The sequence below is a fragment of the Galeopterus variegatus genome, unplaced genomic scaffold, assembly GCF_000696425.1.
Source record: "Galeopterus variegatus unplaced genomic scaffold, G_variegatus-3.0.2 Scaffold391, whole genome shotgun sequence".
Lineage (NCBI taxonomy): Eukaryota > Metazoa > Chordata > Mammalia > Dermoptera > Cynocephalidae > Galeopterus > Galeopterus variegatus.
In genome coordinates, this window is record NW_007726502.1 from 443219 (window position 1) to 456253 (window position 13035).

The 13035-nt window shown below is 45.8% G+C and overlaps 1 protein-coding gene across 3 annotated transcripts in view; it reads right to left on the bottom strand.

Annotated features, from left to right (window-relative positions):
• GGA2 (golgi-associated, gamma adaptin ear containing, ARF binding protein 2) overlaps window positions 1-13035 on the bottom strand; it is a 33625-nt gene that overhangs the window by 15737 nt on the left and 4853 nt on the right. For 2 of the 3 annotated variants that reach the window (XM_008568263.1, XM_008568262.1), the window contains 8 exons: window positions 10289-10373; window positions 9274-9338; window positions 8813-8888; window positions 7860-7958; window positions 6289-6412; window positions 4332-4435; window positions 2626-2706; window positions 1989-2126 (listed from right to left, as the gene is read on the bottom strand). In XM_008568263.1, the coding sequence (XP_008566485.1) occupies window positions 1989-2126; window positions 2626-2706; window positions 4332-4435; window positions 6289-6412; window positions 7860-7949 (537 nt within the window). In that variant the 5' untranslated portion in view covers window positions 7950-7958; window positions 8813-8888; window positions 9274-9338; window positions 10289-10373. Of the gene's footprint in view, window positions 1-1988; window positions 2127-2625; window positions 2707-4331; window positions 4436-6288; window positions 6413-7859; window positions 7959-8812; window positions 8889-9273; window positions 9339-10288; window positions 11452-13035 lie in introns of those variants that run through there. The other variant, XM_008568261.1, reaches the window with a different exon arrangement.

Below are 13035 nucleotides of genomic sequence, written 5' to 3' on the forward strand. Positions count from 1 at the left end.
CCCCCCCCCCCCCCCCCCACTGAGGTCAGCAAGGTTTTCTCCCTAACTCTGTCCAATCCCAATCATAGTTGACTGAGCCATGGGGCGATATAGAGCCAAGCTGGCCAAATAGATTTTTCTCTTAGAAATTTGGAATTGGGAAAGACACTAGTTAGTTTCTGCTAATCTTGTGAGATGGAAGGACAGGTCAATAAAGGAGCTATGTGAAGACTGTCTCACCTGTGCAGAGAAACAGAGTGCCAGAATGCAGAGAAGACAGAAGCAGACCTACAGAGGGAGGTAGAGAGCAGAGCTCCAGCACAGACTAAGAACAGCTGCCTCAGACAGCACTGCAGCGCCGCCACTACCACCTGTCCCCACCAGGTGGTGGCTTCTTCCATTTGACAACAAAAACCCCAGAAACAAAAGAAAAAAAATAAATTGAATTTCACTGAAATTAAAGACTTTAATGCTTCAAAAGACGCTATCAAGATGAAAAGACAATCCACAGAATGGAAGAAAACTCCCTGATAAGGGACCTGTATCCAGAATGTGTGAACTCTTATAACTCAAAAATGGACAACCCAACTAATGGATGGGCAAAAAATTGAACATTTCCCCAAAGAGGATATGCAAGTGGCCAATAAGTATATGAAAGAATGCTTAACATAAAGCCATCAGAGAAATACAGAACCACAACGAGACACCATTTCACACCCACCAGGATGGCTATTATCAAAAAGATAGACAGTAAACAAGTGTTGACAGGATATGGAGAATCAGAACCTTTGTAAGTTGTTGAAATTGTAAAATGGTGCAGCTACTTTGGAAAACAGTTTGGCAATTCCTCAAAATGTTCAATGTAAAGTTACCTGATGATCCAGCAATTTCACTTTTAGGTACATACCCAAGAGAATTTAATACTTAGGTTCACACACAAAAAAGTATACACGAATGTTCATAGCCATCAGTCATAATAGCAAAAAAGTAAGAACAACCCAAATGCCCATCAGCTAATGAATGGATACACAAAATGTGGTACAGCCACATAATAAAATATTAGCCATAAAAAAGAATGAAGTACTGATACATGCTAAAACAAACATGAACCTTTAAAACCTTAAGTGACAGAGCCAGACACAAAAGGCCACATACTGTATGATTTCATTTATGTGAAATGTCTAAACTGGCAAATCCATACAGACAGAAAGTGGATTTGTTAGTGATTGTCAGGGCCGGGGGAAAGGGGACAAAGGGGAATAACTGCTAATGCGTTTGGGATTTCTTTTAGGGGTAATTAAAATGTTCTAAAATTAGATAGTGGTAATGATTGCTTTAAAGATCTAAGGATGCGTCAGATGTGGAAGAACTGTAACTGCTATATACTGCTGTTAGGAATGTAACATGGTGCAACCGCTCTGGAAAATAGTTCGACAGTTTCTTAAAAAGTGAACTATACACTTAGCATGTGGCCTAGCAATCTCTGGGCATTTACCCAAGAGAACTGAAGATATACTTTCACACAAAATCCTGTACACACGATTTATGGCAGCTTAATTCATCATCACCTGAAGCTAGAAACCACCCAAATGTTAATTGACAGATGGACCTACATATTGCACTACATCAGTACAATGCACTACTGCTCAGCAACAAAAAGGAATAAATTATTGACACATACAACAATGAGAATGGATCTCAATAATGCCAAGTGAGAAAAGTCAGACAAAAATTAAGGGGGGGAGGGCGGTACATAACGTATCATCTCGTTTACACAAGAGTCTAGGCAATGGAAAACTAATCAGAACAGAAAGTGTATCAGCTTGGAGATGAGAGGACGGGGAGGAGGACAGAAGGGATAACTAAGGGACATGAGAAAAATTGGGGGGGGTGATAGATGTGTTTACTACCTTGACTGTGATAACGGCTCATGGATGTATATAGGTGAAAACGTATCAAACCCACTTGGACAGACACATGCAGTTTCTAGTGTTACACTACAGAATTACCTGCAACGCCTCCTGGTCTGGCAGGGCCTGCCCTGGCCCACGGTACATGCTCAGCATCTCCTGCAGCACCTTCACATGGCTTCGCACTTCCTCCACCGCACTGACCCTCTTGGACACCTTCTCTGATTTCTCCTGTTCCTTTTGGGAGGAAAAAAAGAATGGAAGTGAGAGCAGAAGCTGTGGATGAAGCCTGAGGGGCAATACACTGTTGAGAGCTCAGGGAAGTCACGAGAACACTGAGCGAATGGAAATGCTCATTCTGTGGGTAAAGAAAATACCCTGGCAGAAGATAATACAGTTTGGGGTGTGGTGACCTGTTCCTTTGTACCACCAACCTCAATCCCTGTGAAAAACAGATTCCCAGACCTGGACTCTGCCCACACCAGTATGTGTTACTGGGACAGAAGCTGGTGTCTATGAAATGCTCTGAGCACCACAGACGAAAGTGGCTGGAAAGTATGGCAGAATGACTATGCTGCCCTTCAGGGAGCTCCCGGTTGTTCCGCAATTCAGGATTAGGAGGCTGTCCCTTCTCCCAGCCAACTGCTCATCGCTACCCTCAAGCACTACACATATACACTGTCCTTCAGCCTTGGTTAAACGCTGGTTCTACAGAATCAACTGGAAAAATGCCCACCTCCTTGACCAAATTCTTGATCAGCCGGTTTGCAGCCTGAAGGTCCTCAGGGTGGCTACTCTTCAGAAGCCTTGTCAGAAGCTGAAGAGAGTGAACGAGAAGGTGAAACTAATTCCACTGGCCCAGAGTGGCCGCAGCAGCAACAGATGTATCAACACCAATAACAGCTTGTGCATTTCATGTGCATTACCTTACCAAATCGCCACAGTGACACTATGGGATGGGTACCACTGTCATCCCATTAGACCACTGGTTTTAAAGCAGGGAAGGGGATGGGACGATTATATCCCCCAGGGGACATTTGGTAAAGTCTGGACACATTTTTGGTCATGTTGTCATAACTAGGGAAGAGATGCTACTGGCATCTAGTAGGTAGAGGTCAGGAACACTGTGAACAACCTACAGTGCATAGGACAGCCCCCCCACCCCCCAGAGAAATATCTGACCCCAAAGATCAATAGTGCTGAGGCTGCCCCAACCATGTGCTCTGTGATGGGACAGACCCTGGCAATCCTGTTCATCACTTTATTCCCAACACCTAGCAGAATGCTTGGCACACATCTTTGTGAGAAGGATACTGAGCCCAGTGACCCAGGATTATATTTTTCTCAGAAGTCATACCATACCTCCTCCCATCTGTGCAAACATAAGGCACCAAGTAGGAGAGAAGCCAGAGAGAAAGGCAGCCCCAGACCTAGACTAACCTGCTCATTCTGCCAACAGTGACCTGATGGTCACTGAGCAGCTAGACCCAGGGAAGGGCACAGCTGAGAGGATGCAGTTCAAAGGCAGAGCATATCAAACACGTACACGGCATGGAGCTTTCCTGATGCTGCACTTACCAGACCTTGAAACTAACCAATAGTGATGACCAAAAACACTGTCACCACCAATGCTGAAGGGCCATCACCCCATTCACAGGCATTACACGCACTAGTTATCCCTGGATCTTGGTCTGGGTTTTGACCACCTTCCTCCTCCCCTCCTTCTGCTTACTGATGTCTGAAGACCAAACACCTCTGGGAGGCCACAGTGGAAGGCAAGCGGGCAGGACCAGGCTCACTGTCACTGAAAAAGATCTGAGCCAACCACAACCAGTTCTTTCCTCTCCACCATTCCCCACCACACACCACACCGACACCGGGATGACCAATCCTCCATACTCCCCTTGGGTTGGCCTTTTGAACATTCTTTTTTTTTTTTTTTTTTTTGTCTTTTTTACTGACCGGTAGGGGATCGCAACCCTCAGTGTCGCGCCCGTACTGGGGACCGGCAACGGGATCACAACCCTCGGTGTTGCGCCCGCACCGCGCTCAGCCAGTGAGCGGGAACTGGTCTCCACATGGGATCTGAACCCTCGGCAGGAGTGCCGCCGCGCTCCCAAATGGCGCACTCTCCAGTGCGCCACCGGGCCGGCCCTTTTGAACATTCTTTGACCCAGGAAAGATAAGGGTGGGGAGAGCAGAAAGAGTATGCATTTATTATTTGGCCCATCCATGGAGAACACATCTGGACCTTTGTCACCTCACTCTTTAAGAGCCTGCTCCAGAGAAGAGAACTCACTAACCCACCTCCATCCACATGCTCTGCTGAACTCCCACACTTTGGTTCAATTATCAGAGAGCATTTCAAGGACAGTCCCTAAGAGAAGGGGTCTGATCAGAATCCACATAGGAGGCCACTGAGGTGAGGGAGAAGTTCCTTACCTTTGACTTTTCTTCATTAGCATCAAAGATGGAGCTCTTGGGCCACGGAGAAGGTGGGGGTAAGATTTTATCCACTGGTAGTTTAGGATCCTGTTTTATGATTCCTACAACATGGAATTCACAAAGTTAAGATACTGACATGGGTAAGTAGTAACTTCGGTAGGATCTAGTATAAATTGCAGAAACCCCTAGTTCCTGATACCCAGCTAATAAAACACTGTCAATGGCCTTAAAAAGATACACCCAGGATATGGCAGAGGCTCTGCATCATCTCTCAGGAGAATCCAAGGAACCACACAAAGTAAGGAGTATCAGAGCCAACTAAGTCAGAGCAGAACCAGTCCCTAAGGCCTGTAGTCTGTGGGCCTTATGCATAAATATACTGGTCATTTAATGCAGCTACATAAACTCCCAAGGCCCAGAAATTACTATAGGATCCCTGATGAAGCTCCTGAAAATGTAAAAATGTTAAGTGCATGTGACAGGGAAAATTAGTCCATTCTAAACCCTAAACCCAGTTTCCTCCTTCTAAAGATCCCAATATAAAAAATTCAGACTCCCAGCTTCTGAACAGTACACAAGAAGGCAGGAACAGCATTACCACCAAAGTGACAATAAAACACTGGACAACCTGAAAACTCACAACTTTCTTGAACCCGCCAGAACTGAGATCACAGGGCAACAACCAATTAACCTGAAACCTAAAAAACACAGTACCTCCAAGGAGACACAAGACGCAATATCACTAAGGGTAACTCAGCTAGGGCTGGCCGGTTAGCTCAGTTGCGTAAAGCACAGCCTTTTAACACCAAGGTAGTGGGTTCTAATCCCCTACCTGCCAGCCACTGAGAAAAGATAAAAAATTGCTTACTCATCAGTGCTACCAAGAGAATACAGAATTTCTTGGGACCTTCTCCAGGGGCTCACACAAAGAGAATGGGGAAGGCCTGAAGCCCCACCTACCTAAATCCTTCTCTCTCTATGGAACAAAAGCCTTCAACTGTTGGGGGAAGGGCAACAAACCTTGTAGCCCTTAGGGCTGGAGGAAAAAAATGGGAAAAACCCTTCTGTCCTGTGGGAAGGGCAGGAATTAGGTCCTGGGCCCAGACCTCCTTAGGCATGGGGAAGGATCAGGAATAGATCCTATCAAGGACACAGCGCCTGCCGAAGACTGAGGCTTCATCAGAACAGAGACTGACCTTCCTGCCACCCCCACCCAAGCCCACTGAGTAACAAATAACAGCTGTCTACTGTTAGGGAAGGCAAGAGCAGGGGGAAGGGCCTGCCCTGAGGTGCAGAGCAAAGGGAAGACCTACAGGTGACAGTGGGGTCAATACTGAGAAAAACTGTAGCAAATCAGCCCCCAACCTAAACACAAGCTAAAGAGGAATGTGAAGTCTGGTACAGGGAGGGTAACTAAAGCAACAACAAACCTCAAATCCTGCCTACCACGAGGAAAGGTCTGCCCACTTCCAGGAATAAAGACTATTTACCTCAGTCTCCACTGTCCTACACAAGATGTCCACCTTTCAACAGAAAATTACAAGGCATACAAAAAAGAAGAAATTACATATTGTCAAAGGGAATGCAGGCAAAAAATAAAAATAAAAAACAGACATAGCTCAGAGATATTACAGGTTCAATTCCAGACCACTGCAATAGAGCAAATATTGCAGTGAAGCAAGTTACACAAATTGTTTTCCAGTGCATATAAAAGTTATGTTTATATCATACCATAGTCTATTAAGTGTACAATAGCACTATGTCTTAAAAAACAATATATATATATACCTTAATTAAAAACACTGGTAAAAAAAAAAGTTAGAAAAAAAAAAGATGGCGCTGACAGACTTGCTTGACGCAGTCAGAACAAACCTTCAATCTGTAAACACTGCAATGTCTGCCAAGTGCCATCAAATGAGATGTGCCTATACAACACAAGTGACTGGAGTCACACCTTGTTTCTTCAGCATCTGATAAGCATCTCGGATCTTGAGGTCTTCTGGAAACCAGACTGTCCAACTAAAGAGTATTTCAATGACTCTTCCTTTAACTTTTTCTGTGGCCCAGGATCCTAAGTACTGAAAGTAAAAAGTAAAGAGAATTACAGAGCTCAAAGGGACTTAGGAGACTGTCTAATCAACACTTCCACTAAAGAGATGGCTGTTGAGGCCCAGATAAATGAGCTACCCAAGGCTGACTAAAGAGCTGAGGTACAACTAGAGGCCAAATTATCGGCATCCAGCCCCAGATCCCTTCCTGAGTTAAAGTATCTTTCTCCCAAATTGCTAAAAGTAAAGTCTACCATACAGAGGTCTAGGTCAGAGCCTTGTCTACACCACTGGGGACATTCATTTTTTGACTAGAGCCAAGTCTGAATAATAAAAAGTTTTGGTCTTTTTCCCAGTTCCTGGCACAGAGCTTCAAAAGCCCTTAAAATTTCCTGAGTTACAGGGGTGTTTTGTTATTCACAAGCCCCCTTGGACCACACCTGAGTTTATACTAATGACTTACAGTGGGCACTTCGATAGTTTCAAAGAACAGGCAGGCACACCAGAAAGACCAACCCTGTGATTAAAGGGTTGGAACTTCAAGCCCCATCCTCTCACCCCGGGGGCAGGGAAGAACGGAGACTGAGTTCAATCACGAGGCCAGTGACTTGATCAATCATGCCTATGTGATGAAACCCCAGATCAAAATGAAATGAGGAAGTTCAAAGAACTTCCCGGATGGTGAATACATCAATGTGCTGGGAGGGTAAGCTCAGATTCCGTCAAGGGCACAGAAACTCTATGCCCCTTTCCTCCCCTACCAAGACCTTGACCTGTGTATCGCCTCCATTTGTATCCTCTAAAATAAAATGTTAATAATACGCATAGTGTTTGCTTGTGTCTGTGAGTCATTCTAGTGAATTATGGAACCTGAGGAGCAAGGGTCATGGGAATCCCCGAATTTGTAGTTGGCAGTATGGAAGCAATAGCTTGAGGACACCTGAGACTCAAGGCTGGCCAATGATATATGGGTAGCTAGGTAGGACTGAGCCCTTAACGTGTAGGGTCTGGGAAACATGTAACTCTGGATAGTGTCAGAATTGAATTGTAGGATGCACAGTAGGTGTCAGAAGTCTGTTGTTGGAACGTGGCAAGTAAGGGCTCAATCAGCACTAATTACCTGAGAGTAGCATGACTAAGACAGGTACCAGGAGGACAGATGCAGAGGAAAAGGCAAGACATGGAAGCTGAAGTCCCGCCTGCCATCTCTCACTGTCACTACAGAAACCTGTGCCTCCATGCTGGAGTTCCTCACCTCCTCTAGGTCACACATCTATTTTAAAGGGGCCAATTGAAAATGCTATCAATGGAGGGGCAAGAGAGGACTTTCATGCAGGACCTCCTCTCAGGAGGTGGAGGCAGGCAGGTAGGTTCATCCACGTGCGGGCCTGCCTCTGGTCTGAGAAGGGCAATGGGAGTTTGAAGGGTGGGTGCAGGGGGTGCAGCACAGGGAGCAGGGCCAACCCCAGGTATTCACCTTTGGGGACAACACTTTGATGAGCTCATTCAGGAAGCGGAACTTGGCCACCTCACTGTGGAACTTCTCTCCGCAGTGATTCATACACATCTCCAGCACCTGCAGAGACATAGGACTCTCATAAGAAGGTGGAAAACCAGTGGCTCAGGGCTCACCTCAAAGCTGATGACCACTTGCTGGTTAGTAGACTGGAATCACAGCAACCCTTCCTCAAACTTATGAGGACACTGAAGTTTTGGAAAAAGGGGATGTTTTTAAATAAAGAAAAAAAGTAGTGTTTGATCTTGCAATAACTGCCAGGTTTATGCCAAGGAAATAGCTCAGTGAGGTGTGTATGCATCCTGAGGTCACTCCATCTTTTAAGGAGATCCCTTGGGCAGGTGACACTGATCTGAGAATCACCCTCTCCCCAGAGGCAGAAATCTGGTATCCAGTGCCTAAGAACTGCTCCACCAGAGGTCAGTCACTTGCACAGAAGAGGTAAACTGGGCCTGTGCATGTTTCCTCTGGTCCATACTGTGGTTTTCAACATTTCGAATTAGTCACAAACATTTAAATAGTCAGAAAATTCATATAAAAATCTGGACTTCCAGTTTCTCTTGGAAAAAACAGGAAGTTCTAGCAACACTGGGCCCAAACCCGCGCCTGGTAACAGGCCTCACCCAGCAGCTTCACTGGCTTTTATGTTTCCCTCTTACGTTACCCGTACAGAAATAAAACCTTCCTTTCCTTCTCCTGAAGTGGGCTCAATGCTGCTCTCTAGAAACACATCTAAGAAAGGGCAATCTAGCCCAGAACTCCCCTCAGCCTGCTGTCTAAATCCTGTGAAGGTGAACCTCTCAGATGCCCTCCCCGCCCTATCGAAATGGACTGGTACGGAGGCAAGGTCCCTCTCAGCTCTCTCTGTAGCATCAGGACAAGAAAGCTTAAGCTAAGGGGCAAGCCACACTCACCGTCAAGGAATAAAGAGCTTCTCTCTCTTGTGGTGACTGGATCTTGTGGGCCAGCAGCCAGGGCGCATGTGTGGGGCTAAGGGAAAACAAAAAGACCTGGACACTGGGCAGAGAGGGGAAAACTAACTGGGCTGGTCTGGCTGAGCACGTTCAGTAAGGTTGCCTCTCTCCAGCAGCTCGTGTCCCAAAGCTGGGTAGAAGGTGACTGGCATACAGCCCACACATTAGCCCCAGAAAGCAGCCACCTCCCACCCACTCTTGTCGTACCCATAGCACCCGAATTCCTCCTTCTGCCCAGACAAATCATCTGCCCCTCAGCCAACTCGCCCTTAAAACTCCAAGCCAAGCAAAGAGGGCCCAGACCCATGGTTAGGCAGCTCCTGAGCAGCACAGACCCTGTCTGTTAGGATAAACGCTCACTGAACACTGGAGTAGAAACTGTGATCAAACTTTGGGCTTACTTCAAAATACTGTAGGTGAATATTCAGTACCACGCAGGTCAAATATCTGAACGACTGACTTGATTCTTCAGTTCCCATCCAGACGCATTAGAAATAGAATTCAATAAAACCTTACCCTTTTCCTTTTTTTTTTCAATCCAAGAAAGAGTACATTTAAATTATGCAGAATAATACATTGATTTCTTTCACATTATTATGTAACCTAACTACATCCTATCAGTAACATTGAGAGTTCTCAGCATCATTGTTTTATAACACTATTTAAAATTTTAGGTTTGGGGCCGGCCCCGCAGCACACTCGGGAGAGTGCAGCACTGGGAGCGCAGTGGCGCTCCCGCTGCGGGTTCGGATCCTATATAGGGATGGCCAGTGCGCTCACTGGCTGAGCACGGTGCGAGCGACACCACACCACGAGCGACACCATGCCAAAGGGTTGCGATCCCCTTACCGGTCACGGAAAGGACAAAAATAAAATAAAATAAAATAAAATTTTAGGTTTGGATCCCCATACTGGCCAGCCGCCAAAAAAAAAAAAAAAAGATAAAATTTTAGTAATTGCTAGTTACAAATGGAGTGGTCTGTGTAGTTTTTAAAAAACCACTTGAGGGCCAGCCCAGTGGCGCACTGGATAGTGCGCCGCTTGGGAAGCGCGGCGGCGCTCCCGCCGAGGGTTCGGATCCCACATACAGACCGGTTCCCGCTCACTGGTTGAGCGAGGCGCGGGAGCAACGCCGAGGGTTGCAATCCCGTTGCCGGTCCCCGGTCCGGTACGGGGGCAACACTGAGGGTTGCGATCCGTTGCCGGACACGGAAAAAAAGACAAAAGACAAAAAAAAAAAAAAAACACTTGAATTTGTTAATTTTAGAAAAATAGTGTTCTCAGTAACATTATTTATTTATTGGGGAAGAAAAAGGAATGAAGGAAAGCCTGACTGTATAAAACAGTCTCAAGAAACAAAGGCCTGTAGTCAGCCTGGGGTAGCCCCAGAATCAAGTGTGTGTGAAGTCACCTTACCCGTTGGGGTCAGTGTTCACCTGCTCACAGAAATTCTGTATAGCTGACCAATCCTGTTCTGACACACTTGGGTCTGTGGCTTTGTCTGTCAAGGAAATAAATAGTAAAGTTAAAGAAATCATAAGAAAAAGAAATGTATACCCCTCCACATAAACATGGCAGCCAAGGGCTGTGACATCACACCTCTAGAGGATCATACCAGTGGGCGGATAGCTGAAAGGGACAGGGACTATGCTTGTGCTATTCACCACTGTCAAGTATGGTGCCTGGCACATGACATGCCCTTACTGAATATTTGCTAACTGAATGAATGAGCAAATTAATTAACAAGCTATTGTCCTGAAAGTGGCTCCATTTCCAGTGCAGAGTTTGGCCCGTATCTATCTTCTTCATGCCCTGTGTCAGGGCTCCCCAACCCTGTCCTTGCAATAAAGATGAGTATGAGCCAGCATCTGGGATGCTGTAAGTTCCTTAGCTATATGACAGGAAGATAAGAACATAGCACAGACTGTCTTTCTTCTGGCCTTTCATAAAACTTCCAAGTTAGCCCCTGCCGGTCTACCCAGCCTCTCCAATAAAATATCATGCTAGTCCTGACAGAGCAACTCTTACAGGCTCTGGGAATAAGAGGCTAATTCTCAGGGTTGTATTTCTGATGTTATTATTCCTCTTGCTAGAATGTCTATTACACTCCTCTCAAAATCTTATATATTCTTAAAGATCCATCTGAATTTCCATCTCTTCCAGGAAACCTCCTCCCACTGTGCCAACCCCTACTAATCCTCCTCCCTTCTGATTACTTAACACTCCACAGTCAACCTAGAGTTGAACTTTTCCTGACAGCAGTCACACTCGCGTCATGTGGAAGTCATACGTCACGACAGCAAGATTCAAAAGACAAGTAATCACCCATCTTCCCACCCACTGACTTCCTTGTAAGGGAAAAGAGAATATAACAAAGGAGAGTGAAGGAATCAGATGATCGATCCCCACATATCCCTCTCTTCCTACTCAAAGCACTTTCCCTACGTTCCATCTCTCAAATCCTATCCACCTTTCAACTCAGTCCCAACTCAAATGCCACCCTTTCACAAAGACTTCCTCGATCTCTTTATCTCCCACCCCCACAAAACAGAAGCTATCTCTTCCTCCTCAGAATGGATATTTTACCTGCCCCTTTTATGATGGGGATCTCTAGTGCCAACTCTTATCAGTCATATGTCCTTAGACTCCCTGAGCCTCAGTGTCCTCAACTATAAAATAAGAAAAACAGGGGCTGGCCCAGTGGCGCACTGGAGAGTGCGCCGCGGCGGCGCTCCCACCGAGGGTTCGGATCCCATGTGGAGACTGGTTCCGGCTCACTGGTTGAGCGTGGTGCAGGCGCAACACCGAGGGTTGCGATCCCGTTGCTGGTCAGTAAAAAAAGACAAAAAGGAAAAAAAAAGAAAAACAGTACCTTCCTCATGGAATTATCATGTGATTTAAAGGAGACAGTGTCTAAAATGCTCAGCACATCAAAACATAGTAAGTAATCTATAAAGGACAGCTAATGTTGTTTATTAATACAGTTTCTACCTTATACTGTATACATGCCTTACTGTACCTAAAGGGAATCAAACACTTGAAGGCAGAAGCCATATATTCCCTACAGTGCTTAGGACAATGCCTTAACCATAGTTACAAGACAGACATTCATCAATTATTTATAGTAGCAATTCTCAGAGATTCTGAGTCTGAATCACTTCAAGTAATTCTACACCATGTTAGTTTCAATTTCAGTTCACTACAAGGTCAAGGCTGACATCTCAAAGGAATTCTGACTTCAACACTTCAGGGGACCTGGAGGCAGAGAACAGTACGAAGGGCCCAAGCTTGCTACATGAATCCAGCCTCCTCCCTCCTCCCCTGCTGCCAAGTGATAAAGACATAGTACCAACAGGCACCAGCTTTTCCAAAGAAAGAAAAAACCTCTATGAGATTAAATCATGTTCTAAACCCTTAACCAAGAAAAAGTGGCAAAAAGGTCTATAAAACGTAAGATAGTTTCTTTTTTATTTGCTATATCTTGCATCACGAGGATCCACTCAAGGGGGTTAACTGGTCCAAAAGTAGCTGCCATTTTTTTTTTTTTTTTTTTTTTTAAAGATGACCAGTAAGGGGATCTTAGACTTGGTGTCGTCTGCACCATGCTCACCCAGTGAGCTAACCGGCCATCCCTATATGGGATCCGAACCCGTGGCCTTGGTGTTATCAGCACCACACTCTCCCGACTGAGCCACGGGCTGGCCCAAGAGGAGCTGCCATTTTAAAGTACTTACTATGGGCCAGGCTCCAGGCCAAGTGCCCTCAGAACAACTAAGGTTGGTACTATCATCTCACCTTTTTACAGATGAAAGAAAAAAAGGGCATAAACCATAATTCAGTCCCAGGTCTGCCTGGCTCCAAGGCCCAGATGTTTCTAACTGCTCTCGCGTGAGGTCTTCAGTTCCTTGACAAAGGCAGGGCCTCTCTTGGGAACTAGTTTGACATTCTTGCCTATAAGTTATGAACTTCCTAAAGGCAGGATGGAAGTATGTCATTCAACTTCACATACTCCAGCACCTACAGTTGTCGCTGGCACAGCTATCTACTGAATGGATGAAAGATTCATCTTTTTTGGGCCGGCCCGGTGGCGCACTGCTACAGTGCGCTCCCGCCTAGGGTTCGGATCCCACATACAGACCGGTTCCCGCTCACTGGCTGAGCGA